This window comes from Aquarana catesbeiana, linkage group LG08 (assembly GCF_042186555.1).
Source record: "Aquarana catesbeiana isolate 2022-GZ linkage group LG08, ASM4218655v1, whole genome shotgun sequence".
Classification (NCBI taxonomy): domain Eukaryota; kingdom Metazoa; phylum Chordata; class Amphibia; order Anura; family Ranidae; genus Aquarana; species Aquarana catesbeiana.
The window spans coordinates 91454964-91480326 of NC_133331.1; the positions used below are offsets into that span (position 1 = coordinate 91454964).

Below are 25363 nucleotides of genomic sequence, written 5' to 3' on the forward strand. Positions count from 1 at the left end.
CCAGTTCATTTTATACCATCTACAACAAGATACACAGTTTTATACTAGGTTTATAATTCCTTACCCTGGAATTCTTTCCCTGTGGAATTTTCTTTCATACATGTCTTGGAAATAATATCCTGTTCTATTAACCCGTTTTGGATCTTGGAAAGGAAATACTCCCTATGCATCTCTTAAAGTGTTACTTATCCCAGTAAATATGAAAATAGTTGATCCCCCCCCCCAGCTTATACATTTTATTACATTAAAATACTGCCACTATATATCTTTTTGGATAATCTGTATACCACGGTCACATTATAAACTTCACAGTTTGTCCAGTGCAGAGTTTCCAGGTAGGAGATTTCCACTACAGCCTGTATACACACCCACATGTGTGAGGTCAATATCATGCGACCTGAACAGTTCAACTGAAACAGGAAATGTTCTCTCCAGCAATAGAGACTAAACTGAGCATTTGCAGGACGGCTACCCTCACTTTATTATATGGCCTTGCCAAGATAGACAGCGCAGGAAGGAAGGATCTGCCCATATAGTGTCTAAGAGCCTTTTTACACAATGCAGAGGATTTACCCCTTAAGTTCCACAGTGAGTATAACAAGCATACTAGTCGGCATATACAGACAGATTTTAGTGTTGTGGGTTTAGTAACACTTTAATGTATGAGATCACCTGTGATGTAGAATCATATCTTCACCTGAATAGACTCATTCTCTCCTTTTGTGTATCTAACCAGACTGAATTAAAAAAAAAAGTTTAATTGAATGTAAGATAATTTCACAACAGCACGCAGAGCTGTATGTCAATGTGATGTTTAGTGAAGATGGAGGGGGGGAATCACTTTAACAAATACTTGTGTACAAAAAGAATAAAGGTATTCCAAACAACACAGCAAACCAGCTAAAAAGGCACAGGTAAATAGTTAGGTTGAAAAAAATGACACAAGTCCATCTAGTTTAAACAATAAAAGGGAGAAGAAAAAAAATGAAAATAAAATAAAGAAAATCATACAATCCCATATACACAATCTTATACCCACAGTTGATCCAGAGGGAAGCAAAAAACACCAGTGAAGTATGATCCAATTTGCTCCAGCAGGGGAAAAAAAATCCTTTCTGATCCCACAAGAGGCAATCGGATATTCCCTGGATCAACTTTACCTATACATATTAGTATCCAGTTATATTATGTCCATTTAGGAAAGAATCCAGGCCTTTTTTAAAGAAATCTACTGCGCTGGCCAGAACCACCTCTTGAGGGTGTCTATTCCACATTTTCACAGCTCTTACTGTGAAGAAACCTTTTCGTATTTGGAGATTAAATCTCTTTTCCCCTAGACAAAGAGTGTCCCCTTGTCCTCTGTGATGACCTTAATAAAGTGGGTGTAAACGTGATTCATGAAATCTGACCTAGGCACATATCTGCAGTGTTTTCTTATCTCGCTTCAAAGCCCTAAGTCCCGTGTTTTTCTGCTGCTCTGTTCTTCTGTTATCAGCAAGTTCTCTGACAACCGAGATAAAAGCAACCTGAAATTTGTGTCAGAGTGGGTGTGAGCGCCTTTCCTCCAATCAACTGTCACACAGTGTATGCCCAAACTTCACTCCCAGTGCTGAACAGAGAGAGAATTTATAACACAATGTGCACTTTCTAGAGAATATATAAAGCTGAAGACAGCAAATGTACATGTAAAACTTATGTAGAGAGATTTTTCATCTCTGTATATCATCTGAGGCTGTTCACTTCACTGGGTATATGTGAGAGTTTACATCCACTTCAAAGTGAATAACTGAACACCAAGTTCACTATATGGACCTTTTATGTATTTGTACATGTTGATCATGTCTTCCCCCGCCCCAATCGCCTCTTTTCAAGAGAGAATAAATTCAGCTCCTCTAATCTTTCCTCATAGCTGAGCTCCTCCATGCCTCCGTTTGGTTGCCCTTCTCTGCACTTTCTCCAGTTCCCCGATATCCTTCTTGAGAACTGGTGCTCAAAACTGAACTGCATATTCCAGATGAGGTCTTCCTAATTTTTACAGGACCAAAATAATATCTCTCTTAATACAAGAAAGGATTTTGCTGGCTTTGTAAACCACAGCTTGGCATTGCATGCTATTATTGAGCCTATGATCTACCAAAACCCCCAGATGCTTCTCCACCATTGATTCCCTCAGTTGTACTCCCCCCTAGTATGTATGATGCGTGCATATTCTTAGCCCCAAGTGCATAACTTTACATTTATCAACATTAAACCTCATTTGCCAGATAGTTGCCCAATTAAACAATATACTGAGGTTGGCTTGTAAGTTGGAGACATCCTGTAAGGACGTTATTCCACTGCATAGCTTGGTGTCATCTACAAACACTGAAATTGTACTTTCAATCCCAGACACTATATCCTTTATAAATATATTAAAAAGTAATGGTAAATAGTTCTGCAAGCAATTACCTTACAATGATAAGGATGAGTGGGGTCATTTTAGTGCAAAATGACTGATTTTGCCATTTCTCTGAACTATTGATGCATGGGCTTGGAAAAAAAAAGAAAAAAAAAAAGGATTTACTTTATTTAGAGGGTGTGTTTATACTGCATTTAGAGTAGTTTAGTTGTAGTTTTAGTTGAGTTTTCCATTTTTGAATATTTAAAAGCGTTACATTTACTTTTTTCTCCACTGTCTTTTTTTGTAAAAGAGTAAAATAAATGTAAAAAAAATTTTTTGGGGGCAAAACAGTGGGATTACAGTAGTTGAAAGTAACTTTTGTAACCCTCAAGAGCCATTCAAATCCCAATTCACAGTTAAAACAAACTTTATTTTTTGAATACTGAATCCAGTGAATTTTGCTAAAATGGCAAAATATGGGTCAAAATCTGATTTTTGGCAAAATTTCTGAAAAATTGCAAACTTTCAGTTTCTTTTACCCCTACAATACAATTCTTTAAACTAGACAAGGAAAAAAGCAGCAGGAAAGGCAATTTTATAGTGACCCAATTTACAGGTATGCCATCATCAATCCCTGTGCCTTAGCAACAACAGGGTTGCTTTAATAAACTTGGCAATAAAATTCCACCTTTCACTTTTCTAGAGCAGGTCAAGTGTGTAAAACCAACAGGTGTTCAAAGGAATATACTTGCATTTAAATGTTATATAGGAGAGTCAAAACTATATGCAAATCTACAGCAAAAGATCTCCAGTACAAAAAGTTTAACTATGCAAATATGTGATGTCAATAAGCACAATCAGTGGACACACAGCATTTTATTCTCAAAATTTTCCTTTAATTAATCAACAAAATGACAAAATCCAGTTCAAGAAAGTTGTCAATGTCGATGCGTGTTGCCACATAGATATTTTGTTGTAACAGAAGTGCACATTTTTTTTGCATTTTACCAAAATGAAATCTTACAAAAAAAATATTCCCTAAGCACAGAGCAGTCAGTGCTCAAAAAATGTACACTTCAAGAGTAGATTTGGTAGCATTGAACCTTCTTAAAAATGTATTCATTACATGCACACAGTGAGGCAGCCATCTTGGGGCTGAGCCAATAAAGCCTACCAATTCACCAGTAAGTAGTGAAATGATAGCGTGGACACACGTTCGCTCATTTCTAAGGAAATGACACCCTATATATTTGTGGAAACGTGCTTCAACCTACAAACTAGCTCCCTCTAATGGCCAGAGTGAAAGGCACACTTAAAAGGGTTTCCAATTTCAATGGAAATCCCCTGATTGCCTGAGACCCATCTATGTAATACCCTCAAATAACCCTTCTGACAGCAGAGGGACCCCATGTTCTTTACAGTGCCTAGGGGACCCCCTGTTTTTTGTTTTTATAGTCACACTGATACCAGCTTTCATCTACAGATGGCAGATCAAATCTGAAATTTCAGGTCCTGATGCTGGTAAATCCTTGCAAGCTGGGTAAGGGAAAGATCACTACCTATCTGCACAGAGGAGTCTCAGTCAGAGAATTCGAGTTAAAAACCTAAAAATCACTTTACGTCAGCGTCAGTCAACAGTAACATATGGGTTGAACAGTCACTATCTGAATACAAGTATATAATCTCTAGCAGATTAAAGGACCATTCCTGACCCTTTTGTCTCAATCAAGGGAATGTTCAACTGGTTTAAAAAAATAAAAAAAAATTAAACAAAATCTTGTAAATTAAAACCGCAGTAACATTACCACCACAAAGCATACTGTATGGAATACAGACTTACACAAGCATGCATTCCCACAGGCAAAATCATGTGACCATATCCATTTTCTTTTAGTGGTAATTTCGGAAACTGAATTGATTCCAACATAACACATGAAAATACTGCTCATACAAAGTAGCTGTGCTCATTGTGGACAATGGATGGAGGAGCTGGTGTTCTACTGCATGTCATACCACTAGTGCCAAGTCCACTGGAAGTAAGCACCTGGGACAGCTCTTGCTGATCATTTGTGACTTCCAACTCATGCAATAATCTATGTGCGCTACAGCGGCCTCTGAACAGCGGTAGGAGAGGCAACTACAGTATGTTCTGAGCAGACCAGCTGCACAATTGGATTTTTCATTATGTCCATTCGAAAAAAAAATACAAAAAAAACCAAAAAAAACCAAAGAATAAACAGAAATCAATATAATTGCTATTTTCCCATTTTAGTTACAAAAAAGGGAAAAGGGGGGAAAAAAGCTTATACATGTTTAAGGCTAGAAAATTACCCATTTTCTAAAATAGTGAGAACGATACACAAGACTCCCCCCACCCCCTTGAGGTGAATTATTGAATTCCACCATGTAACATTGGGATGTCAACTAGTAGTGGAAAAACTTTTGGGGTTAGTGTTTGCTTGCACCTATAATCTGTAAAGGCAAACACTTTACATACCCCATGCTACAAAAACACTGAAACCCCCCCACCCCCCCAGCCTGTGGTTTTATTTGTTCACATCCTTCCATCACAATACTGGCGCATGTTCTGTATTTCTCTCTCTTGCCAAAGTCCTTCCAGTTGACAAGAGTAATGCTCCACTCTCATCCATCTAATCTCAGCATTTCCAGGTAGCTCTTAGTCTATCAGATCCAACATGTTGGTATTCTGATAAAAAAAAAATCTTCTATAGGAAAGGAGCAATGAAACAAGGAGAAAAGATCTTGTTCATATAAAACAAATGCAACAAAATCTGGACATTTTGCATGCTGAAGCCTCCACCTGTACGCATTAAGCTCCAGCTTTTGCTTTTATTGTCCTACTATTCCATCACCAAAGTCATCCATACCAAAGCCCAGTTTAGGAAAGGCATTCGTTAAAGCGTTGGGTGTGTACTTATGTTGTTTTCTCTCCAGCTTTGGTTGAACAGTTTTTTTGTGGTTTTTTTTTTTGTTTAACGTACAGGACAATGAAAAAAAAAAAATAGGTATGTGGTATGGGATCATTCATTGATGCTTTTCAGCATGAACGGAATATCCTTTAGCCACGGGAGCTACTGCTGTTGTGAGAATTTGGCGAGTCTTGTTCATTGATGGTATTCAGTAAGCTCAAAGGCTGTCGTGGATGATCCAGATCATGAGAGACCTCTGCATGATCAAATATCCCTTCTTCTTCGTCTCTGTGGGGGCGAGTGTCACATGACGTACAGCTGTCACAGAAGTTTTCACCTGTGTCATCAATTAAATCGTCAAGTTCTTTAAAGTCATCATGATGGCTCCGACTGCACAGGCACACTTCAATGCCCGAGTCACCGGTAAATCTTCGGTGTCTGCCAGGTGTTTTGTCTTTGCCATCAAAGAAACCGCTCTGATCAAAGCTTTCAGAGCTATAGTCCTTCAAGAATTCTTTTGACTCCTTGTCCAAGAAGGACACTTGATCTGCCATCTCGTCCAACTCTGCACCACTGGTTGGATCGTTAGACTCAAGGCTGCTTGGTTTGAATGCTACTCTCTCTAAACACGTTGTTGAAGGTTCACAATCTACAATACTTGGAGGTCGTGGTTCACTACAGCTTGCTGCAGCTGGAGAACTTGTTTGGCTATGCTGCCCGGTCCTAACGGGGTCGATGGCTACAGCACTAGAACATGCTGCAACGCACTGCTGATGTAGGACAGTGTATGGAGGAGGAGGTGTTGGAGGTCTGTTCACCACTTCTTCATAAGGAGGTAGCAAATAGTTTGGCAGAAACCCTGCAAAGACAAATACAACCATTAGTAAAAATATTTGTAAGACCTCATTAACATTGGCAATGGCAAACATGCATTTATATGTGTCTATAGAAAACTTCTAAACAACTATATATAGTGCATTCATAAAGTATTCAGACCCCCTTCACTTTTATGTTGCAGCCCTATACTAGTTGTTTAAAATTTGTTTCTCTTTATTCTACACTCAGTACCCCATAATGAGAAAGTGAAAACAGAATTTTAGAAATGTCTGAATTTATTAAAAGGAAAAAAAAACCCAGAAATGCCACATGTACTTAAAGTAGTAGTAAACGCAGTTTTACCACTTGTACCTATAGGTAAGCCTATAATAAGACCTGTAGGTACTGTGAATACCTCCTAAATTTGCACTGTTTAGGAGATATTCACACTGCATGCAGCCGGTAATGTCACCAGCGCATGCACTCTGGCATACCGTGCTGCACCTTCAGAGGCCGTGCTGTAAACTGTGGCTCCCACGCGCATGCGTGGGAGTGACTTCATTGTACCCTCGGCCACTCATGTAGCTGGATGCCATGAACCTGGAAGGAAGACCGGGTGAAGATAGAAGACCTGTTAGCGAGTCGTTGGAGGGCTTCGTTTTAAGGCAAGTCTCTCATAAGGTGCTTGTATGCGACGCATATTAGCACTTTATGCCTTGCAGGGGAAGTTTTTTTTTTTATTTTTTTTTTTACTGCGGTTTACTACTGCTTTAAGTATTCAGACCAGTGCCTACAGCTTATAAATCATTTTACATTCAAATTCTGCCACTATATACACCTTTTTGGCTGATCTGTATACCACGGTCACGTGATAAACTGCAGGGTCTGCCTGAGTGCTGAGTGTTGAGTGTTAGGAAGGAGGAGATTTCCACTATAGCCTGTGAGCTCATGCTCATTATGGGAGGCTGATCATCCATGAATCATGCTGTGACATGCCACTCATTGTGTTCTTTTTTTAGTTACTGGGCATGAAGGAGGAGGGGGGCTGGGTTGTCATTTAGGATCTGTATACAGGCCCAAATGTGTGATATCATACCATGCAACTTGAAAAGCTCAGCTCAAACTAGGAAATGTTCTCTCCAGCAATAGGGCCCAAACTGAGCATGTGCAGCAGTACTACCCCTCACTGTCTTATCTGGCCTTGCCAAGAGTGACCCTGCAGGAGGGGGAGGACCTGTCCATACAGGATCAAAAGAGCCTTTTTACACAATGCAGAGGATTAACCCCTTAAGTTCTACAGTGAGTATAACAAGCATGCTATTCTGCATATACAGACAGATTTTACTGTTGTGGGTTTAGTAACCCTTTAAATACTTTGTTACAGACCCTTTGGCAGCAATTACAGCCTTGAGTGTTTTGGGGTATAAAGCGACAAGCTTTTCCAAAGGATTTGTGCCAAACTTCTTCCATGTGAGAATTATGGAGGTCACTGTGTTGGGAACCTTCAGTGCAGCAGACATTTTTTGTAGCCTTCCCCAGATCTGAGCCCTGCAATAATCCTGTCTCTAAGCTCTGCAGGCAGTTCCTTTGAGCTCATGGCTTTTGTTCTGATACAGTATGCATTGTCAGCTGTGAGGCTTTTTGTAGAGAGGTGTGTGCCTTTCCAAATCATGTCCAATCAATATAATTTTAATTTAACCACAAGTGGCCTCCAATCAGGGTGTAGAAACAGCTCAGCAACGATCAAGAGAAATGGGAGGCACCTGATCTAAATTTTAAGTGTTGTTGCAAAAGGTCTGAATACTTATGCCAATGTGATTACGGAGTACTGAGTGTAGATTAATGAGAATTAAAAATGAATTTAGAAAACCGTAGTATCAAAATCAACATAACAAAACTGAAAAAAGTGAAGGGGGTCTGAACTTTTGTATTTAGTGCCATGCCTGTAATCATTTTAAAAATAATAATATAGTACGTTCATAAAGCATTATAATACAAAAGATAAAAAATCCTGACATGAATTTATATGACAGTGGATTTTCCTGCATTTAGATGCATTCAGTTTAGCACAGTTTATAGAAAATAACTCTGTGTTCTGGGGCAGATTAGATATCCTGAATTCATCTACACAGACATTCAGATGCAGGAGAACTTGATCTGGGAAGCATGTGGTTTTCTTTGTTTATACTGCCCAAATAGTTCCCCCTGCATTTTAATAAATGTAACGCATGACACTAGTGTAACTGTAGCCTATGTGAACAGAACTGATATCACTTCTCGGACTTTTTGTTATAAGAGGCCAGCATGCCTCAAAAAAGTTTGCACTACAATCTATTTAGTAAACCAATAAGTCCAAAAATACCATGTTTGCTTTTACCAGGTCTTCATTTTCCTGCCTTCCCCAACAGGAACCTCACAATTTATTTCCAGGCAGAAGCTAGGGAAAGTGACCCTAGCATTATAGGGTGACCTATACACAAAGCCCAGGCAGGAAAAAAAACAAAAAAACAAAACCAGGCTCTTTATTCCCCATTTCTGGGTTTGTGGAACACCAGCTCCCTTATCGTATGCCGTGGCTCTTCTCAAAACACAAAATCCAACGCAAGTGCAGTGGGGATATAATGAGTGTTGGTGGCAATATTCTTATGAATTGAACTGCTTACTGCGTTGGTCAATATTGAATTTGAGCCACTGCCACGTGATCCAATGCCACGTAAGTGCTCACCTGCATGCCTGAACCATGAGTGCACTGTAGTGATGGTAATATATTAGTGCAACAGAATGTCCAGTTGCAAGAAATGTCCAAAACCATCACTACAGTCCACTCATGGATCGGGCATGCAGATGAGCACTTATGTGGCACTGGATCACATGGCAGTGGCTTAAATTCAATATTCTCCAACACAGTCAAGCAGTTCAATCCATAAGGATATTGCCACCAACACTCACCCACTGTCCTTGTGCTGGATTTTGTGTGTCGGTTTGTTTTTTCCTATCCTCATGTGGGAATTCCTGCCAGCAGGACTATTGTGATTAAGTTGAACATTGGCTTTACAGGCTTAGCGCCTTGGTTCAATTGTTGTGTTCCAATGGCTCTTCTTATGAGCTCATATTTCACTATTGGATGTGGAGCTGGCATGAGAAACCACAGCATAATGTGGAGGTTATAGGTCTTATGTGCACCAGAAGGATTGAATACCGGCGGTGCCATCAATCAGTGAAGCGGTGGTATGGGCCACTGTAAAGGTGAGTAAAGTCTAGTACCCACGGGCCAAACGTAGGCTGGTTCAATAGAAACCACTCAACATACAGCCCGTGTGTATGGCAGCTAGTCCCACAGAAGCCAGCTTCTGTTGACGGCTCATGACTGAAAAAGGTCTGCCAAACGGTTCCTGATCAGCGCTCTCAGCCAATCACTAAGAGCGCTGACCGGAGTGTTCTGGTAGAGGGGGCCTTCGTCCTGTCAGAACACAATAGCCCAGCAGGGGAGATCGCTGTACTAACATCGCATTGTTAGTACAGCGGCTCCGACCTGAGCTGTCAACCCGCTGGGTTGAAGGAAGTGATTTAACAACAAACATGCCTATACTTACCTGCTCCGTGCAATGGTTTTGTAGAGAGCAGCCCCGATCCTCTCCCTCTGGGGTCCCCCACTGGCACTCCAGACCCCTCTCCTCTTCATTGGCTGCTGCATCCATTGACACTGATAGCAAGTCCCGGCCCCGCCCCCCAGCTTTTGATTGACAGCAGCAGGTGCCAGTGGCTCCTACTGCTATTAATCTGTTCAATGAGGAGATCTACAGCAGATGGAGCTGCTGCACTCATGCACATCGCTGGATCAGATCAGGCTCAAGTAAGAAAATAGGGGGGCCTGGAGGGGGGAGCTGCAGCACAGAAGGTTTTTCACCTTGCATTAAGGTGAAAAAAAACGGCTTTATGACCACTTTAAAGCTTTTGATATTTTACAGCCCGTCACTGTAAATAAGTGACTCTTTAGTGACAAGGTCACTCTGCAGAACCAAAATAAAGTGGTGTAACCTTTGTGAATGGATTTTTATTTAATGGAAGCAACCTAGCTACTGCAAGAAATAACCTATGTAGTATATGTGTAATAATTTTACAGCAATAAAAATAGGGGCAGGGTAAAGTAAGTAACACTCACAGTTTTGTGATCTATTATGCAAACATCCTTCGATGAAATGTACAGAGCTGCTCTAAATGCACCCATCCACCTTTCTACTTGACCTCAGAAATAAACAGACATAGCAGGAGCCACACCCTAGACAGGTGGTGACCCTTGGCATACAAACAGGTCTATAAATAGATAGATCAGTAACATACGGAAGTAAAATGGCACTGAAGAGTAGCTGTGCGCCTCGCGGTAAGCTATGAGGTTGATCTCGTGTTGCCGTTGCTGTGCCTGAAGACGGTGCTTGGCTCGCCGATGATGACAAACACAACAGCAGCTGAGTATTATGATTATTGTCCACACCAGCCAAAACCCTGTATGAGAAAATAAAAACAAGTAATATTAAGAAGTAGAAGTATTGTGCACATTTTTTAGAGCTTCTATTTCGCAAAGATGTTCACGTTTCTAAATAAGTGTATTTTGGATCCAAGGGTTTCTAACAAACAAACTCAAGTCTTTGGGCACTTTCCCTGTAGTCTTCCAGCCTGGCATCTGCCATACTGCAGAGTAATACTTGGAGGAATCTGGCCTTGGAATGACCTACAGTCAGACAGCTGGACTTGGATGGACAGATGGTTTTTGGAATGGCTGTCAGTATGTGTGTATGTATTCCCAGCCTGAGCTGGTCTGCACAGAGCAATGTAAGGCCTGATTCACACCTATGTATTTTTAGTGCTTTTTGCAGATTTGCACTACAGAACGTGTTCCACAGGAAATCATGTTAAATGGACTGTAGTGCAAATCTGCAAAATGCAAAAAGCACTAAAAATGCATAGGTGTGAATCAGGCCTGAGGCCCGGTTCACACTTGTGCGATGCGAGAACACTGCGAATCCACTGTGGGTTCCCGCATCGCACCGACTCGCATGTCAGTTCGCACTGCCATATGCGAATCGCTGGGGAGTGTCAATACATTGTTAACGACACCCCCAGTACAGCTTGCATATCGCACTGCGAACTGACAGTTCGGACATGAATCAGATCGCATATGTGTGAACACACATGCGATCTGATTCTGGTCCGAACAGAAAAAAGGGTCCTGTGCGTGTTTGGACTGAATGCGGTGCGATATCAGCAAAACTATCTGTATATCGCACCGCACAGACATCGCATGTAATATGAACAGCAGTGCGCTGCGAATTACATGCGATGTCTGGCATCGCACAAGTGTGAACCGGGCCTAAGGGAAGCCAGCCCAGGAGACAACGCAATGCATACAATGTACATATGTCAGTCTTAGAATAGATGTACAGAGCTGCTCCTTTTCTTTTGCTTTTTAGGCAGAATTCTGCAATAAAGCAAGTGCCTAAACCCTAACCTTTAGGCCCCTTTCACACTGGAGCGGTTTTCAGGCGGTATTGCGCTAAAAATACCGCCTGAAATCCGCCCCTAAACAGCCTCCGCTGTTTGTTCAGTGTGAAAGCCCGAGGGCTTTCACACTGAAGCGGTGCGCTCGCAGGACGGTAAAAAAAGTCCTGCGAGCCGCTTCTTTGAAGCGGGGAAGGAGCGGTGTATTCACCGCTCCTAAACCACTCCTGCCCATTGAAATCAATGGGACAGCGCGGCTATAACGCGGTAATACCGCGGCTATAGCCGCGCTGTACGAGCGGATTTAACCCTTTTTCGGCCGCCAGCGGGGGTTAAAACCGAACCGCTAGCGGCCGAATACCGCTGCAAGAACGACGGTACAGCAGTGCTAAAAATAGCACTGTTGTACCGCCAACGCCCCCACCGCCCCAGTGTGAAAGGGGCCTTAATGCAACATCAGCTGTAATTAAAGGGAACCATAATATTTTTGCATGCTTGTAGCATAGTGTCTTCATGATTAAATTACAGAATTTCCCCCTACTGGCCATCTGTAGTTTCATTAAAAAAAAAAAAAAAAAAATCCAGAGACAAAATCCTTGCCACATATGGCATGTGCAAATATAGCTTGTTTACAATTCTATTCTATACACAGATACGGGCTTTTGTTTTGCATACATACTGTATAGCTATAAGGAAATGACTGCTATGGTTTAGGACACATGCACACTAGGCATTAAGTGGATGTAAACCCAATTTTTTTTTATTTTTATGTCATAATGTAGAGTATAAGATTTCCTATCATTTGAGCCCAGTCTTGCCACACAGAGTTAATCCATCTCTAAGCAATCCTCTTTTATTGTTCAGTGAGATAAAACTGGACAAACAATGAGAAAAACTTTGTCAAATCCCCCCCCCTTGCTGTGAGTGACAAGTGATTTACATATAGGGATGCCACCTGTCCGGGATTCGCCCGTACAGTCCGGGTTTTGAATCATGTGTCCAGGTTTCAGACTGTCTGAAACCTGGACACATTATTCAGATGGGGCTGCAACCCCCCAAATTAGGCGTGCCAGGGCACACCCTATTCACCCAGTGCGATTACCCCTTCTTGCCCGGGTTGCACACACCTATGCTCACCATTAACCAAAAGTACCCACCCAGTACATAGGCCCCCTCCTTCCCTTCTCTGTCCTGCCCCTGAGCAAGTGAGTACACTAAGGTAAGGGGGACTCAGATGTAAGGGGTGCTCTGTGGACTCTGATGTAAGGGGGAGCTTTGGGAACCCTGATTTAATTGGGAATGCTGGGAATTCTGATGTTAGTGGGGGCTTTGGTAAGCAGAAACCCCCTTACATCAGAGTTCCATTTTATACAACAGTCCACAGTGCTCCCCCGTAAAAAAAAAAAAAAAAAAATGCTGTGTGCCGCTAAAGTGTTCGGGTTTGGCTTGAAGAAAAGGTGGCAACACTATTTACATATCTCGTGCACTAGCCTAAGACATGCATTATTTTTTAATTCCCTCCCCCACTCCTTTCTTCAGCAGCTCTGCAAGGATTGGCTGTTCCACACCTCAGTATGATTTGGCATGCTGAAGTCATGTGGTTACTTTCCTGTCTTTTCACTGGATGTTAGAGATCATAACAGAAGTTCAGTGTAAGAAATACACAGGAGAAAATGCATATTGACAAGGGGAGTGTAGAGGTGGGCGGGGAGTCTACTGACATCACGACTCCACCCACCAGGCTCCAGACAACAGACCCACCCACAGAATCTGCAGTTTTTCGGGTCTCATAACAGAGAGAGGGGAGACATTTGACAGGTAAAGATACTTGCAGGAGGCGTGTATATCCTTATAGATAACCCCTATGGCAGTAGTTTAGAAAGGATGACATTGGGTTTACATCCACTTTAAGCCTGTGTGTGGCCAATCCTGACCATTTAGTGCACCCGGAAAGCACAGCTGCATTGTCCATTACCCACTGCCTGCAGCCTGTCAAAGTCTATGACAGACTAAAGGCTGCTGCAGCTGGATGAGGCTAAGCACTTTACCAAGTGGTGCTCCCTTTTAGGGCCTTACGTGTTCAGGGCCAAAATGACAATAACACAAGAATTCTGAACACCACTCAGTACAGTGTTCAGCCTGTCAGAGTTTGAAAGGTTCCAGGTAGTGGGGCTGGATGCTGCAGCTGTGCCTCCCGGCGAACTAAACTGTCAGGATTAGCCACACACATGCTAAATGCCTAGTGTGCATATGGGCTTAAAAACTGATGGAGATATTACACAACATCCTCAGTAAATGTTACAACATACTCAGTAAGCTGTAGACCTGCACTAGGATTAGAAACCTTTAAGGGTCTAAAAACCATGAAACTATGGTCAATAGTCTGCTCCCAATGCATGTACAAGGCTGAAAGTTACGATCTCAATGGTACCATATCTGGGGTGTTCCCTAAAAGTTAATTCCAGGCCCCTGAAAAATCCCCGGCTTTTTTTTTTTTTTTATCAATGATGCCTTTGCAAGAGAAAGCTGTAAAAATGATTTACCCATGATGCTCTGCACTCATTTTGTAATATAAATGGTCTACAGGGGGTGGAGGACATTCCATAGTGGGCATACATCTTGCATTTGAAACTACATACCCATGCAGCTACATATCTGGGTGTGGTCTTAGGGTCTGCAAAGTGTGCGTTAGGTGTGGATAAACAAACGTGCGCTAACATGCATTTGCATGCTTTTTAAAAGCCATAAAGAACCTCACTGTGGTCTTCCCCTTAAACCCAGGCTCCATGAAAATTCCATCCTGCAATTTTTTCGCTGACTCAGGTGTAGACACATAAGTGTACCATCCCCAAGTTATAGCGCAACGCAATCCGATCTGGGAATCTAACCGGCTCTCAACTACTAGATAGGTCATTAGGGGATGGCACTCAAAAGATTTCAGTATGAATTAGTCTCCACAAAACACATCCAAGCAAGCCCACATCTGCATATATTTGGTCATCTTATCCTGTGATATGTGGATTTAATTCTTCTATTTCTGGGATGTGAGCAACTCTCCAAAGCCACTCAGCCATAGAAGGTACTGCTTTGATACCCAGGGCCCCAGAACACAGAGTCTGGCTGAATCACGTGTATCACCACAGATTTAGGGTATAGATGGGTGGATATTGTTGAAAAGTGTAAAAGTTATGCTGGTGTAAATTGTTGAGGAAGGGCAGAGACTTCTACTGTCATGGCGTGGACGTGGCCGTATTTTAAAAAAAAAAAAAAAAAAAAAAAAAGGTCAGTGACTTTTTTCCTGCATTTCCTGCAGGTAAAGCAGCCCATTCAAATGGTGAGACCGCAGGAAAATGCATATATGTGAACCTAGGCTACATTCAAAACTAGCATCCTACATTTAGGTTATAAACACAGGAAAAAAGATCTGGAATATTCCCAAATCAAGTTCTTCTGTATTTCAATGCATTTTACACACGTGTTAACATGCGTTTAGATTTGATTACCATTGCACTTTTTCCCTATTAGTTGGTTGATTTTGGTATCACAAATGTTAGTACCAGCAGCTTACAGGTACGGAACCTGAGCGCAGACTCTCTCTATACATATGTTTAAATATGTTCACAGTAATCTGACCCTGGATGCATAAAACTATTTTCTCTAAACCCAACTAAACTGAACACACACACACACACACACACACACACGTGAAAGCACAGTGTGAGACTTTTACCATTAAAAATTATTATGCATTTTTATGCTTAGAAATGTCCTTTAAATTCATATAAAACACATACTGTATCATTGCAGGTCTGTCAATACCAGGGAGAACGAGGTCATAGGAAGCTGAAAGTCAAGTGTCACTTTCACTCTCAGCCAAGGAGACACTGCAATTTCTTTCCAACTCTGATGGAAATGTGGCCATGTTGTACAAGGGGGCAGACCAGCAAGTTGATCTCACCAGCCATTGCACAATATGCAGTAGAGCTGCACGATTAATCGTTAAAAAAAAACAAAAAACATTGTGATCTCGATTCAACCCCCATCACGATCTCTATGCAGAATTTCCTGATTCATTCATGTAACAAGCGTAGCAAGTTCTCTGCTCACTCAGCTGTCAAAAGAAAAAAAAAAAAAAAAAAAAACGGGCAGCCTGCCAAGTTCTTCACAACATTGTCCATGCTGTTAGAAAACTATAAACATTGTAACTTTTCCTTCTTAGATCAAAGGAATGAACTTCAGTCTGTAGAAGAGGAAAGCTTAACCAACTAAAAACTAAACCTTTTCCTGACACTTGTTTCTTACAAAGTTAAAATTAGTATTTTTTGCCAGAACATTACTTGAAACCCCCAAACATTATATAAATTTTTTTTTTTTTTTTTTTTTTTAGCAGAGACCCTAGAGAATAAAATGGCGATTGTTGTAATATTTTATGTCACACAGTATTTGCGCAGTGATCTTTCAAATGCAATTTTTTGGGAAAAAATACATTTCAATGAATTAAAAAAAAAAACTAAACAGTAAAGTTAGCCCAATTTTTTGTATAATGTGAAAGCTGATGTTACGCCGCGAGAATTGTGATCTTCATTTTAAGCAAAAAAAAAAAAAAATCATGATTCTCATTTTAAACAGAATCGTGCAGCTGTAATATGCAGTCTATCAGCAGCCAGGAAGCATACACTGGGGCTGATACAGTGCCCTTTATTCCTGATAACATTAGATGATCTAATATGCATATTAGATTGGTATGCTAATTCCTTTACTATAAGTAATCATCATTAAAGTGGTTGTAAAGGCAGAAGGTTTTTTCCCCCTATTGCATTCTATGCATGAAGGCAAAAAACAGTCAGTGTGCAGCAGTCCCCCCCCCCCCCCATTTTTGCCCGAGTTCCGTCTGGATTCAGCGATGTGCACAAGAGCAGCAGCTCTGTCTGGTCTCTTCCTCCTCATCAGCTGAGACTACTGTCGATCACAGCCAGTGAGCCAATGAGGAGAGAGCAGGGGGCCGAGCATGTGAGAATGTGTGAATGGACGCACATAACCGTGACTCAGGAGAGAGCCTGCTCAGGTACCCCCATTGCAAGCTGCTTTGCTATGGGGACACTCGGCAGGAGCACCGGGGTGAGGGACACAAAAAGAAACTATTGCACAGAGCAGGAAAGTATGACATGTTTGTTATTTTTTTTAAATCTGCCTTTAATATCACTTTAACTTAAGAGTCATTTTTTGCACAGCTGCAGTTGCTTACTGTATTTCCATTTTTAACACAGCAACTGATCTTGTTGTTTGGATCCATTCTATATATTCTCTGTAAAAAGAGTAGAGGAAAAAGCACAACTACTTTTCTAGCAACTGCAATTTTGTAGGAATTGTGCTCCATGGTAAAGTATTAGTAAATCTGCATTATTTACTACATACAAGAACAGACTCCTTCCTCTCTGATGAATCCTGGATTAGGGAAAGCAGCCTGAATATCTTTGCATTATAAATATAAATGATTGAGTTCCAGGTTGACATTTCGGTGAACCTGTATTTCATACATTCCACTGATTGTGCCCCTCCAACCTAGTCCTGGTGGAGCTGGAGGAAATTCTTCCACATACAGCACAGGATCTACTTTTATACACATCTTCCCCACCTGCTGCTGTATCATATTCTTTAATCCCTGGCCGCATGAATGTGAACTGGAGTGCCAGTGATAACTGCAGAGGGCAATCGAATATTATTCCTGAGAACATGTTTATAGCAAGTCGAAACAGTTTGCTGATCAGGAGAGATGTCTGGAACTGTCAAGTCTTGTTTACCAGAACTGAACATCCAAATACTTTTACACCCACCACACACGCAAGGCGGCTGGAGAAAAAGTCTGTTTATAAGAACTGCTGCCTGTCTTTAACAGCTCATCATGTTACATAGGTCACGTTCTACCAAACTCTGCATTCCCCCTTCTAAAACCAACAACCCCAGAGGTCCAAAATCATTGCAGAATAAGGGGAGAGACAAATAGGACACTGTGGGATATTTTCAGAAATGTAGTTGCTTTGGCCATCTTCCCTACATTTAAAAAGGAGAACCTAACATTTCTAGATGTTCCTTTCAACTTAGCAGATTTTCACTTTAGTTAATTTTGCCCTAAGCAGTAACCTTTCATCTGAAACTCCTTCTGAATAATAGCAGTGTGATTCCTGATATGTGAGGATGCCTGGGTACTCCTAGGTCCCTACAGCCTCATACCTGTGTATCTGAAGTGTGAGATCTAAGGTACTGCTACCTCTCATATAGTTTCAGGAGATTTGGTGATGTAACTACTCTGCTGCTTGCTCTTAATAAAAGCTGGAAATGTATCTTATATGTGTAAGACATGCAAGTTTTATTTTTTAATGATTACATTTAGTTTACCTGTGCTAGGAACCTTTGCTAAAAAGCATCTCCAGCTTGGATTAGAAAAGTGCACTTCATGGGGAAAATTGCACATTCTGACCTACTGCACAACGGGCAGCTGGGAAACGTACTTTGCGTCCGCGACACTAACTCTTAGATTGCAAGCTTTCCTATCCTCCTGTATCATTTTTTTCCTGGAGTCGGTCTATGATTCTCAGTGTTGTACAGCAGAACTTCAACAACTGACTGTTGAACTGTTGCCTGCACACTGCAAGGCACTCAAGTTGCAAGGTGCCCAGGGACAATGGTGGGGATGCACACAGTTGTGATGTCTACCTTATGGTTTGACTGGGAAAGAGATAGGGGAGGGTGGAATAAAGACACTGGACTTTCATGTGGGGAAACAAGGAGTAACCAGTGAGCCAACAAGCCAAGGGATGAGTATTTTAGGATTTAAATATCAGTGGCGTCACATTCATAAGGAATGCCCCCCCCCCCCCCCCAATCCATGCGCCCGGCCCCTAATCTACATGCAGGGCGCTGGACACATGGATGTGAATGGGTTTTTTTTTTTAAGCATATGATTAGAGCCTACAGCTCTAATTGGCTTCAAAAAAGGGTGGACTCGGGGTGCAGAGGACTGAGCTCTAAGCCCACCCAGTTGTGTGACTATAGGAAATTAATATTCACTATTGTCTTCCTGATTCTCCTCCCAGCCAATCAGGAAGCGGGTCTTAGGACTCGCTGGCAATCAGGTCACAGGACCCACTTCTTGTTTGGCCAGGAGGCGAAGCAACGGCCCCGGCTCTTCCTTCAGCAAGCTTGAGCGAGGAGCAGCAGCCCTACCCTGGCTCCTTGTCATCTGCCTCCTAAGGTAAGGCCTCCGAACGCTGCCTTTCCGTCATTTTCCCATGGGGGGGGGGGCGGCTGGGGGGGTTGTGTCATTAGTGCGAGTGAGGGGGGCAGGTTTGTTTGCCCCCCCCAGCAAAACATTGAGCACCAGCTGCCACTGTTAAATATAATGCAGCTGCATTTATTATCTTACACTCTGTGCATTACTTAATGACCTGACCTCTGCATTCTGAGTGTTACTTACTCCTGACCTCTGCATTCTGAGTGTTACTTACTCCTGACCTCTGCTTTCCATGCATTACCTAATCCTGATCTCTGCGCTTTACTTTCTCCACATTCTCCTGACGTGACCTCCGCTCTCTCTGCATTTCTTACTACCAACTTCTGCATTACTTCTCCTGACCCCTGCACTCTGTGTTACTTAATTCTGACCTCTGTGCTTTACGTCTGAGCTCCGCACTCTGGGCATTACTTACTCCTAACCCTACAGTCTTGCATTACATATTCCTGACCTCGGCTTTGCTTACTTCTCTCACTCTCTGTGTTACATACTTCTGATCTCTAGTTTCTCTGCATTACTTACTCCTGACTCCTAAACACTCTTCCCTACACACTCTCGACTCATAGCAGCATAGGCTAAGATTTTATTTACCCATACCCCTTTAAGCCCCTCCTACAGCAAGTAAAATTCAACCACACCCACAATTGTCCTTCTCATTGTGCCCAAAGCATTTTGTCCTTATATCTTGAATGACTGACTTGTTCTAAAAGTCTGTGACCAATTGTTTCAGGGCATGTTAAAAATGGGCTCAGAGTTTTGCAGTGTGGCTTCAAATGGGGGTGCGTATTTTGGGTGTGGTAACAGTGGGCGAGGTCAATAGTGTCTCCATTTCCTTTTGAAAAATGGTTACCTTAGCACATGTGGAATATCAGACTGTGTCACAAATGCGTAATTTTAGGCAAAACTAGGGTTCAGATTTAAAGTTCTACAGCTAAGCAGACCATGCTTTTTTTGCAATGCTTAGTTTTTAGATAAAGAAGTAATATCTGAACAATAAGCTGGACATACAAATATGAAGAAAGTATACAGTGGTAATCTTTTACACTAGAGGTCCATAGAGACATCAGAGAGCCTGCCTGGGCATCATTGTTTTATACTATGCAGAAAAAAAAAATAGAAAATGAAACAAATGCAGACTTACACCATAGCTCATAGTAGTAGTTGCAGCACTGAGATTGTCCACAGCAGTGACCCGTGTCACATATGTAACTCTGATTGTTTAGTCCAATGCAGGTTTCCTTATCCTAAGTAAAAAAAAAATAAAAGACAAAAAAGGTCAGGTAACGAACATCTATTTTTGAATAGTGTTTATGAAACTGTAATTGTTTACTTGAATAAGCTGTTTAAAAACACCATGGGCTTAAAGAATTTGCATTGTCATTCACCCAGTGAAAATGCATGTACAAAAAAAAACAAAAAAAAAAAAAAAAAAAAAAACGTAAACAGTCTATGTCCTGTGCTGTTACAAAATAATGGCTTTAAAAAGGATAAGTTCATCTTTATGAAAAAAAAAAACAAAAAAAAATACAAACATTTTTGCAGAAAATGAAAAAAAAAAAAGTGCATTTTTTTTCCTTACATGAGCCTGCAAAGCATTGCACCGGCGATCAGTGGAGTTGTCTGCCACGATGGCAGTCGGGATTTGTTCATTCATAGATCCCTGTGAACAAATGATGGGGCTGTGTGGGCGGAGCTTCACAGAGCCAAGCCGATTTTACATGCGACCATGGCTGCGAAATGCAGTTGTAACAATGTTCAAAAGGTACACTTAGCCTTTGAATTGAAAATACTGCATTTAGCCATTAGATGGGGCTAGGAATTTTGTACAATACCTAGCGCCATCTAGTGGTCAAATGCAGCATTTTTTCGAATAAAACATTTAGATTTGCAAAGCACAGGATATGGCCTATTTACATTCCTTTATTTGCACTATTTGCAGAGAACAAATGAACATGCACTTTCTCTGTGTGAATAGCTTTGCAAATTCTCTCTCTCTCTGTATATATATATATATATATATATATAGATATATATATATATATATATATATATATAGATATATATATATATATATATATATATATATCTATATATATATATCAAAGATCAAAACTCAACCTCACAAATCCTCCTCTGGGTGAAAGAGCATGAATGATCACAGACAAAAGTCCAAAATCTTGTGGTACGCTTTCCGAAAAGAGTGGAGGCTGTTATAGTAGAAAACTGGGGGGGGTTGGGGTTAACTACTCTTGAGTTTTATCCTCTCAATTTTCACTAGTAACCAAGGTCTTTATGTCTTTGGGATAGAATGTAGCAATCTATACTTCCAAAGGTTTTAGAAAGCACCGCAGCACTGGGCTGAACCAAGTTATTCAAGAGGTGGGGAGAAAAATCTCCTGGAAGAGGAGGGCAAGAGCTTAACGATGTGAACTGTTGAAGAACTTCCTCAGTCTACTAACAGCTCTGTTGTCCTGCAAGACGGATACCAGGAAGACACGGAGGACTTTTCTATAGAGGCTGAGGTGAGGCCAGCTCCAGAACATAGGGACAGCTTTTTCTTTTCTGCAACAGTGGTACATGAATGGTATATTGGTTCATAGGAAAGCTGTACTTTAGGGGGGGGGGGGAGGTGAACTTAGCCTTTAATATGTGACGCCTCATTACACGAACAATGGAGAGAGCGATTACAGAAAAAAACAAAAACACGTTGTGCCTTTAGTTTGCACGAAGTTGGGCCATCAAAACACACTAACTATGCATTTTCGGTACAAGCCAGGTAATTTAAAGCAGGCTAAATTTTGCTAATCTGTAACACAAAAACCCATAGCTGGAAACAAACATTGAACACAAGGCTACAAACCCTTCCTTGTCACAAATCTATGGATTTAGTCATGTACAAACCCAAAGGCAGGCTTGAGAATGTCCGACTAATGATATGCACATCATAACACCTACCCTGTGGCACACTTGAAACATGGTGATCATCAGATGTCAGAAGGCACCTAATTTCATGAGTGTGCTTTTACCTTGCAGCAAATGCATTGTAAGTGAGGCATGTCTATGTACCCTAAAACATGCATATTAGAGGACTCCAAGTACAAAGATAAATTATTAACAGAGTACTAGAGTACTAGGAGTTTCACAACACCACAAGGTAAGAGTTCACAGTGGAAGTTGTGGGCTACATGAAGAGTGCTGCAAGTTCTAATCCACAATTTTTGCCCTTTAAATCTGTCAGTGTCAACTTTATAGGGGATCATAACAAGACTGCTAGCGGCACAGTTAGATACAGACAGCATTTCTCATTGTTGGGTGTTTAGTCTCTGTGCCAGGAGAACCCAACAGGACTCATAACTTTCTGTATTGTATATTTTTGTAGGAACAAATGGAATATAAAAGACGCATGCTTCTACAGCTTCACACTGCCACTAAAATTGGGGCAGTGTATTGATTGGACTCTGGTTTTCTCCTAGGGAACAACAGGCAATACACTGCATTATCCCAGAATGGTGTTTACCTTGGGTCATTTGTGGCTACCACAACACTTACAAGCGTTATTTTTCTAACCTGAGTTTGGTCACCTCTGTACAGCGAAGGATCCATTTTGGACTGAGAACATCTAAAAAAGGAATAAAACTAATACTGCAGTAGAGCTTCAGGAGGGCCTTTGCAAAAAATAGCACAGAATTGGCCATTTAATAGTCCATGTCATGGTTGCCTAGAATGCAACACCAATATAGCCAGCCGATTGTCTGCAGGTGCTGATCAAGTGAAATTATTCCAACAGTCCTGCTCAAGAGAAGTCCATCAAATTGAATTCTCTCAAATGGGAAGCCATAGATGGATTGAAATTCAGCTGGTCTCTGCTGAACCAGCCAAATTTCAATACATCTATGGCCCGCTTGTTTGAATTCTCCACTCTCCACTGCAACATTTGGCGGTCTGAGTCGAAAGTCCTTTCCCCACAGTCTTCTGGGACACATTGCAAGTTCCAGCAGACTATGGGACCATTTACAAGGCACAGCGCGGCTTGTGCAGTAGGAAACCGGCTGGGAAGCTGTAAGGCTCCAGTGCCTATTTACCTTACTTGAGATGCCGATGCCTGTACCCAAAGCCGATTGAAGAAAACGGCTCGGGTGAGGACTTAGCTGGATCACTCGACAAGCAAGTTTCCTTATATTAAAAGTCAGCAGCTACAGTATTTGTAGCTGCTGATTTAACATTTTGAGGGGGAGCCTGAAGCTCCTCTAACAAGGGACAGCATGTGCAAGAGGGGAGTGCACAGGGAGTGACAGCAGACAGTATGTGCAAGAAAGGAGTGCAGAAGGAATGACAGTAGGCAGTATGTTCAGGAGACTGGAGTGGAGGGTATGACAGGGAGCAGTATTTACAGGAATGGGATATGGAGGTCAAAGCCAAATATGTGAAATGACCGGGATAGAGAAATGCATCCCATAATGCATCTGGCACCCATTTACAAAAGTAAATAATTATAGAACAGCAGCAGAAGCGTTTATTTTTTTTCTCAAAGGCATTTGCCGTTTCAAATGCCTCTGAAAATCTATCCTGAACACATTTTTTTGCTTTCCAAACTCAACTGCCTAGAAACTATTATAAACGACCCTGTGTATATTTTTTATGTACTGATAAGATAACAGAGGAGAGTTCAGGGGCAGCTGAAAAAAACGCCCAACTGCTAAGGCCCGGTTCACAGTGGTGCGAAGCGAGAATCCTGCAAATCCACTGGGGGCTCCCGCATCGCACGGCAGTTCACGCTGCCATATGCGAACTGCTGGGGAGTGTCAATACATTGCTAACGACACCCCCAGATCAGCTTGCATAATCACACTGCGAACTGACAGTTCGGACATGAATCGGATCGCACAGGTGTGAACACACATGTGATCTGATTCTGGTCCGAACAAAAAAAGGGTCCTGTGCGTTTTTGGACCGAATGCGTATGGCTGAAATCGCATCGCACAGACATCGCATGTGATGTGAACAGCAGTGCGCTGCGAATCACGCGCAATGTCTGGCATCTTAGCAGTATGAACCGGGCCTAAACGTCCGTTTACCAGCAACAGTGTACATGAGGTGGAGGGGAGGATACTGAAACAGGAGGAGGAGTGTGTCAGTGGAATTGGGGGCAATGGAAGATGATAAAGAGTGTAAAATGTAATCAGGTTATTAGCAGTGACAATGTGAAAGAATCCAGAACAGTGGAGGTAGGGCTGTGGGCATGGGAGATTAGGCAGGGCTGGGTTGCTGGAGTATGTTGAAACAGTGAATGGAGCAACAGACCTGAGATTCCCACTGGACCAGGGTCAGCGGAGAAGAAAGACTGATATCTGGCATGGCGCACTAAATAAATGTAAGAGATTATCGTATGTGTGCTGGGGGCTGAGGGTAGATAAACGCTGACTGGGTACTTGTATCAGAGAGATTGATGCACATAAAAATAGAAGAATAGGCGCAGAGAGGTTAAATCACATATATTGGGTATCAAGTGCTCCGGAATTAACCTGCATGGACTGGGTAGCTGGTGCTCAGAAGTTGACATACACGCCATGGGATTGAAAACTGGAGTTAGACTTACCGGTAACTCCTTTTCCAGTGGTCTTCCAGGACAGCCCTTGAGAGATGGAGTCCCTCCCATGGACCCAGGAAACACATTGCCAACAGTTCAAAAGGCGGTCCCTCAGGTCCCTGGTCAGTCATTTACCAAGAACCGAAGGATGGAACTGTAAAAACAAAACCATAACAGGTAATAATGTTAGTATATTAACATAAACAAAAAAAGGGTGGGATCGTGCTGTCCTGGAAGACCACTGGAAAAGGAGTTACCGGTAAGTGTAACTCCAGTTTTCCCCATTTGTCTTCCAGGACAGCCCTTGAGAGGATCCCCAAGTACTCACCAGATTAGGGGGGGGACCACGGCTTGGAGAACTTTTCTCCCAAAAGCCTGATCCTGACTGGACATTAAGTCTAGTCGATAATGCCTTGTAATGGTGGAAAAGCTTGACCACGTGGCTGCTTTACATATTTGCTCCGGGGTGGCACCAGCTCTTTCTGCCCAGGATGCTGATAATGCCCTTGTGGAGTGGGCTTTAATACCCCCAGGAGGATCTTTGTTTACTGTCTTATAACCCTCTGCTATAGCTAGCCTAATCCACCTAGCTATGGTGACTTTAGAAGCTCTTTGCCCCTTACGATGTCCGGAAAAAAGAACAAAAAGTGAATCTGAGATTCTGAATGGATTGGTTACCCTAAGATACTCTAGGATACACTTCCTCACATCTAATAAATGAAAACGCTTTTCTTTCTCGTTTGAAGCCTCCTGACAGAAAGAAGGGAGGACAATATCTTGTGACCTATGGAAATTAGATGCCACCTTTGGTAAGAACCCAGGGTCTCTCTTTAGGATGACTCTGTCTTCTAGAATTTGGAGGA

The 25363-nt window shown here is 41.9% G+C and overlaps 1 protein-coding gene across 2 annotated transcripts in view; it reads right to left on the minus strand.

Annotated features, from left to right (window-relative positions):
- Positions 1-3254: 3254 nt before the first annotated feature.
- The window catches only part of WBP1L (WW domain binding protein 1 like), a 108306-nt gene continuing 86197 nt past the window's right edge, over positions 3255-25363 (minus strand). For both annotated transcript variants that reach the window (XM_073596140.1, XM_073596141.1), the window contains exons 2-4: positions 20055-20157; positions 10468-10629; positions 3255-6169 (exon numbers count right to left, since the gene is read on the minus strand). In XM_073596140.1, coding sequence (XP_073452241.1) covers positions 5460-6169; positions 10468-10629; positions 20055-20157 — 975 coding nt within the window. In that variant the 3' untranslated portion in view covers positions 3255-5459. The remainder of the gene's footprint in view (positions 6170-10467; positions 10630-20054; positions 20158-25363) is intronic.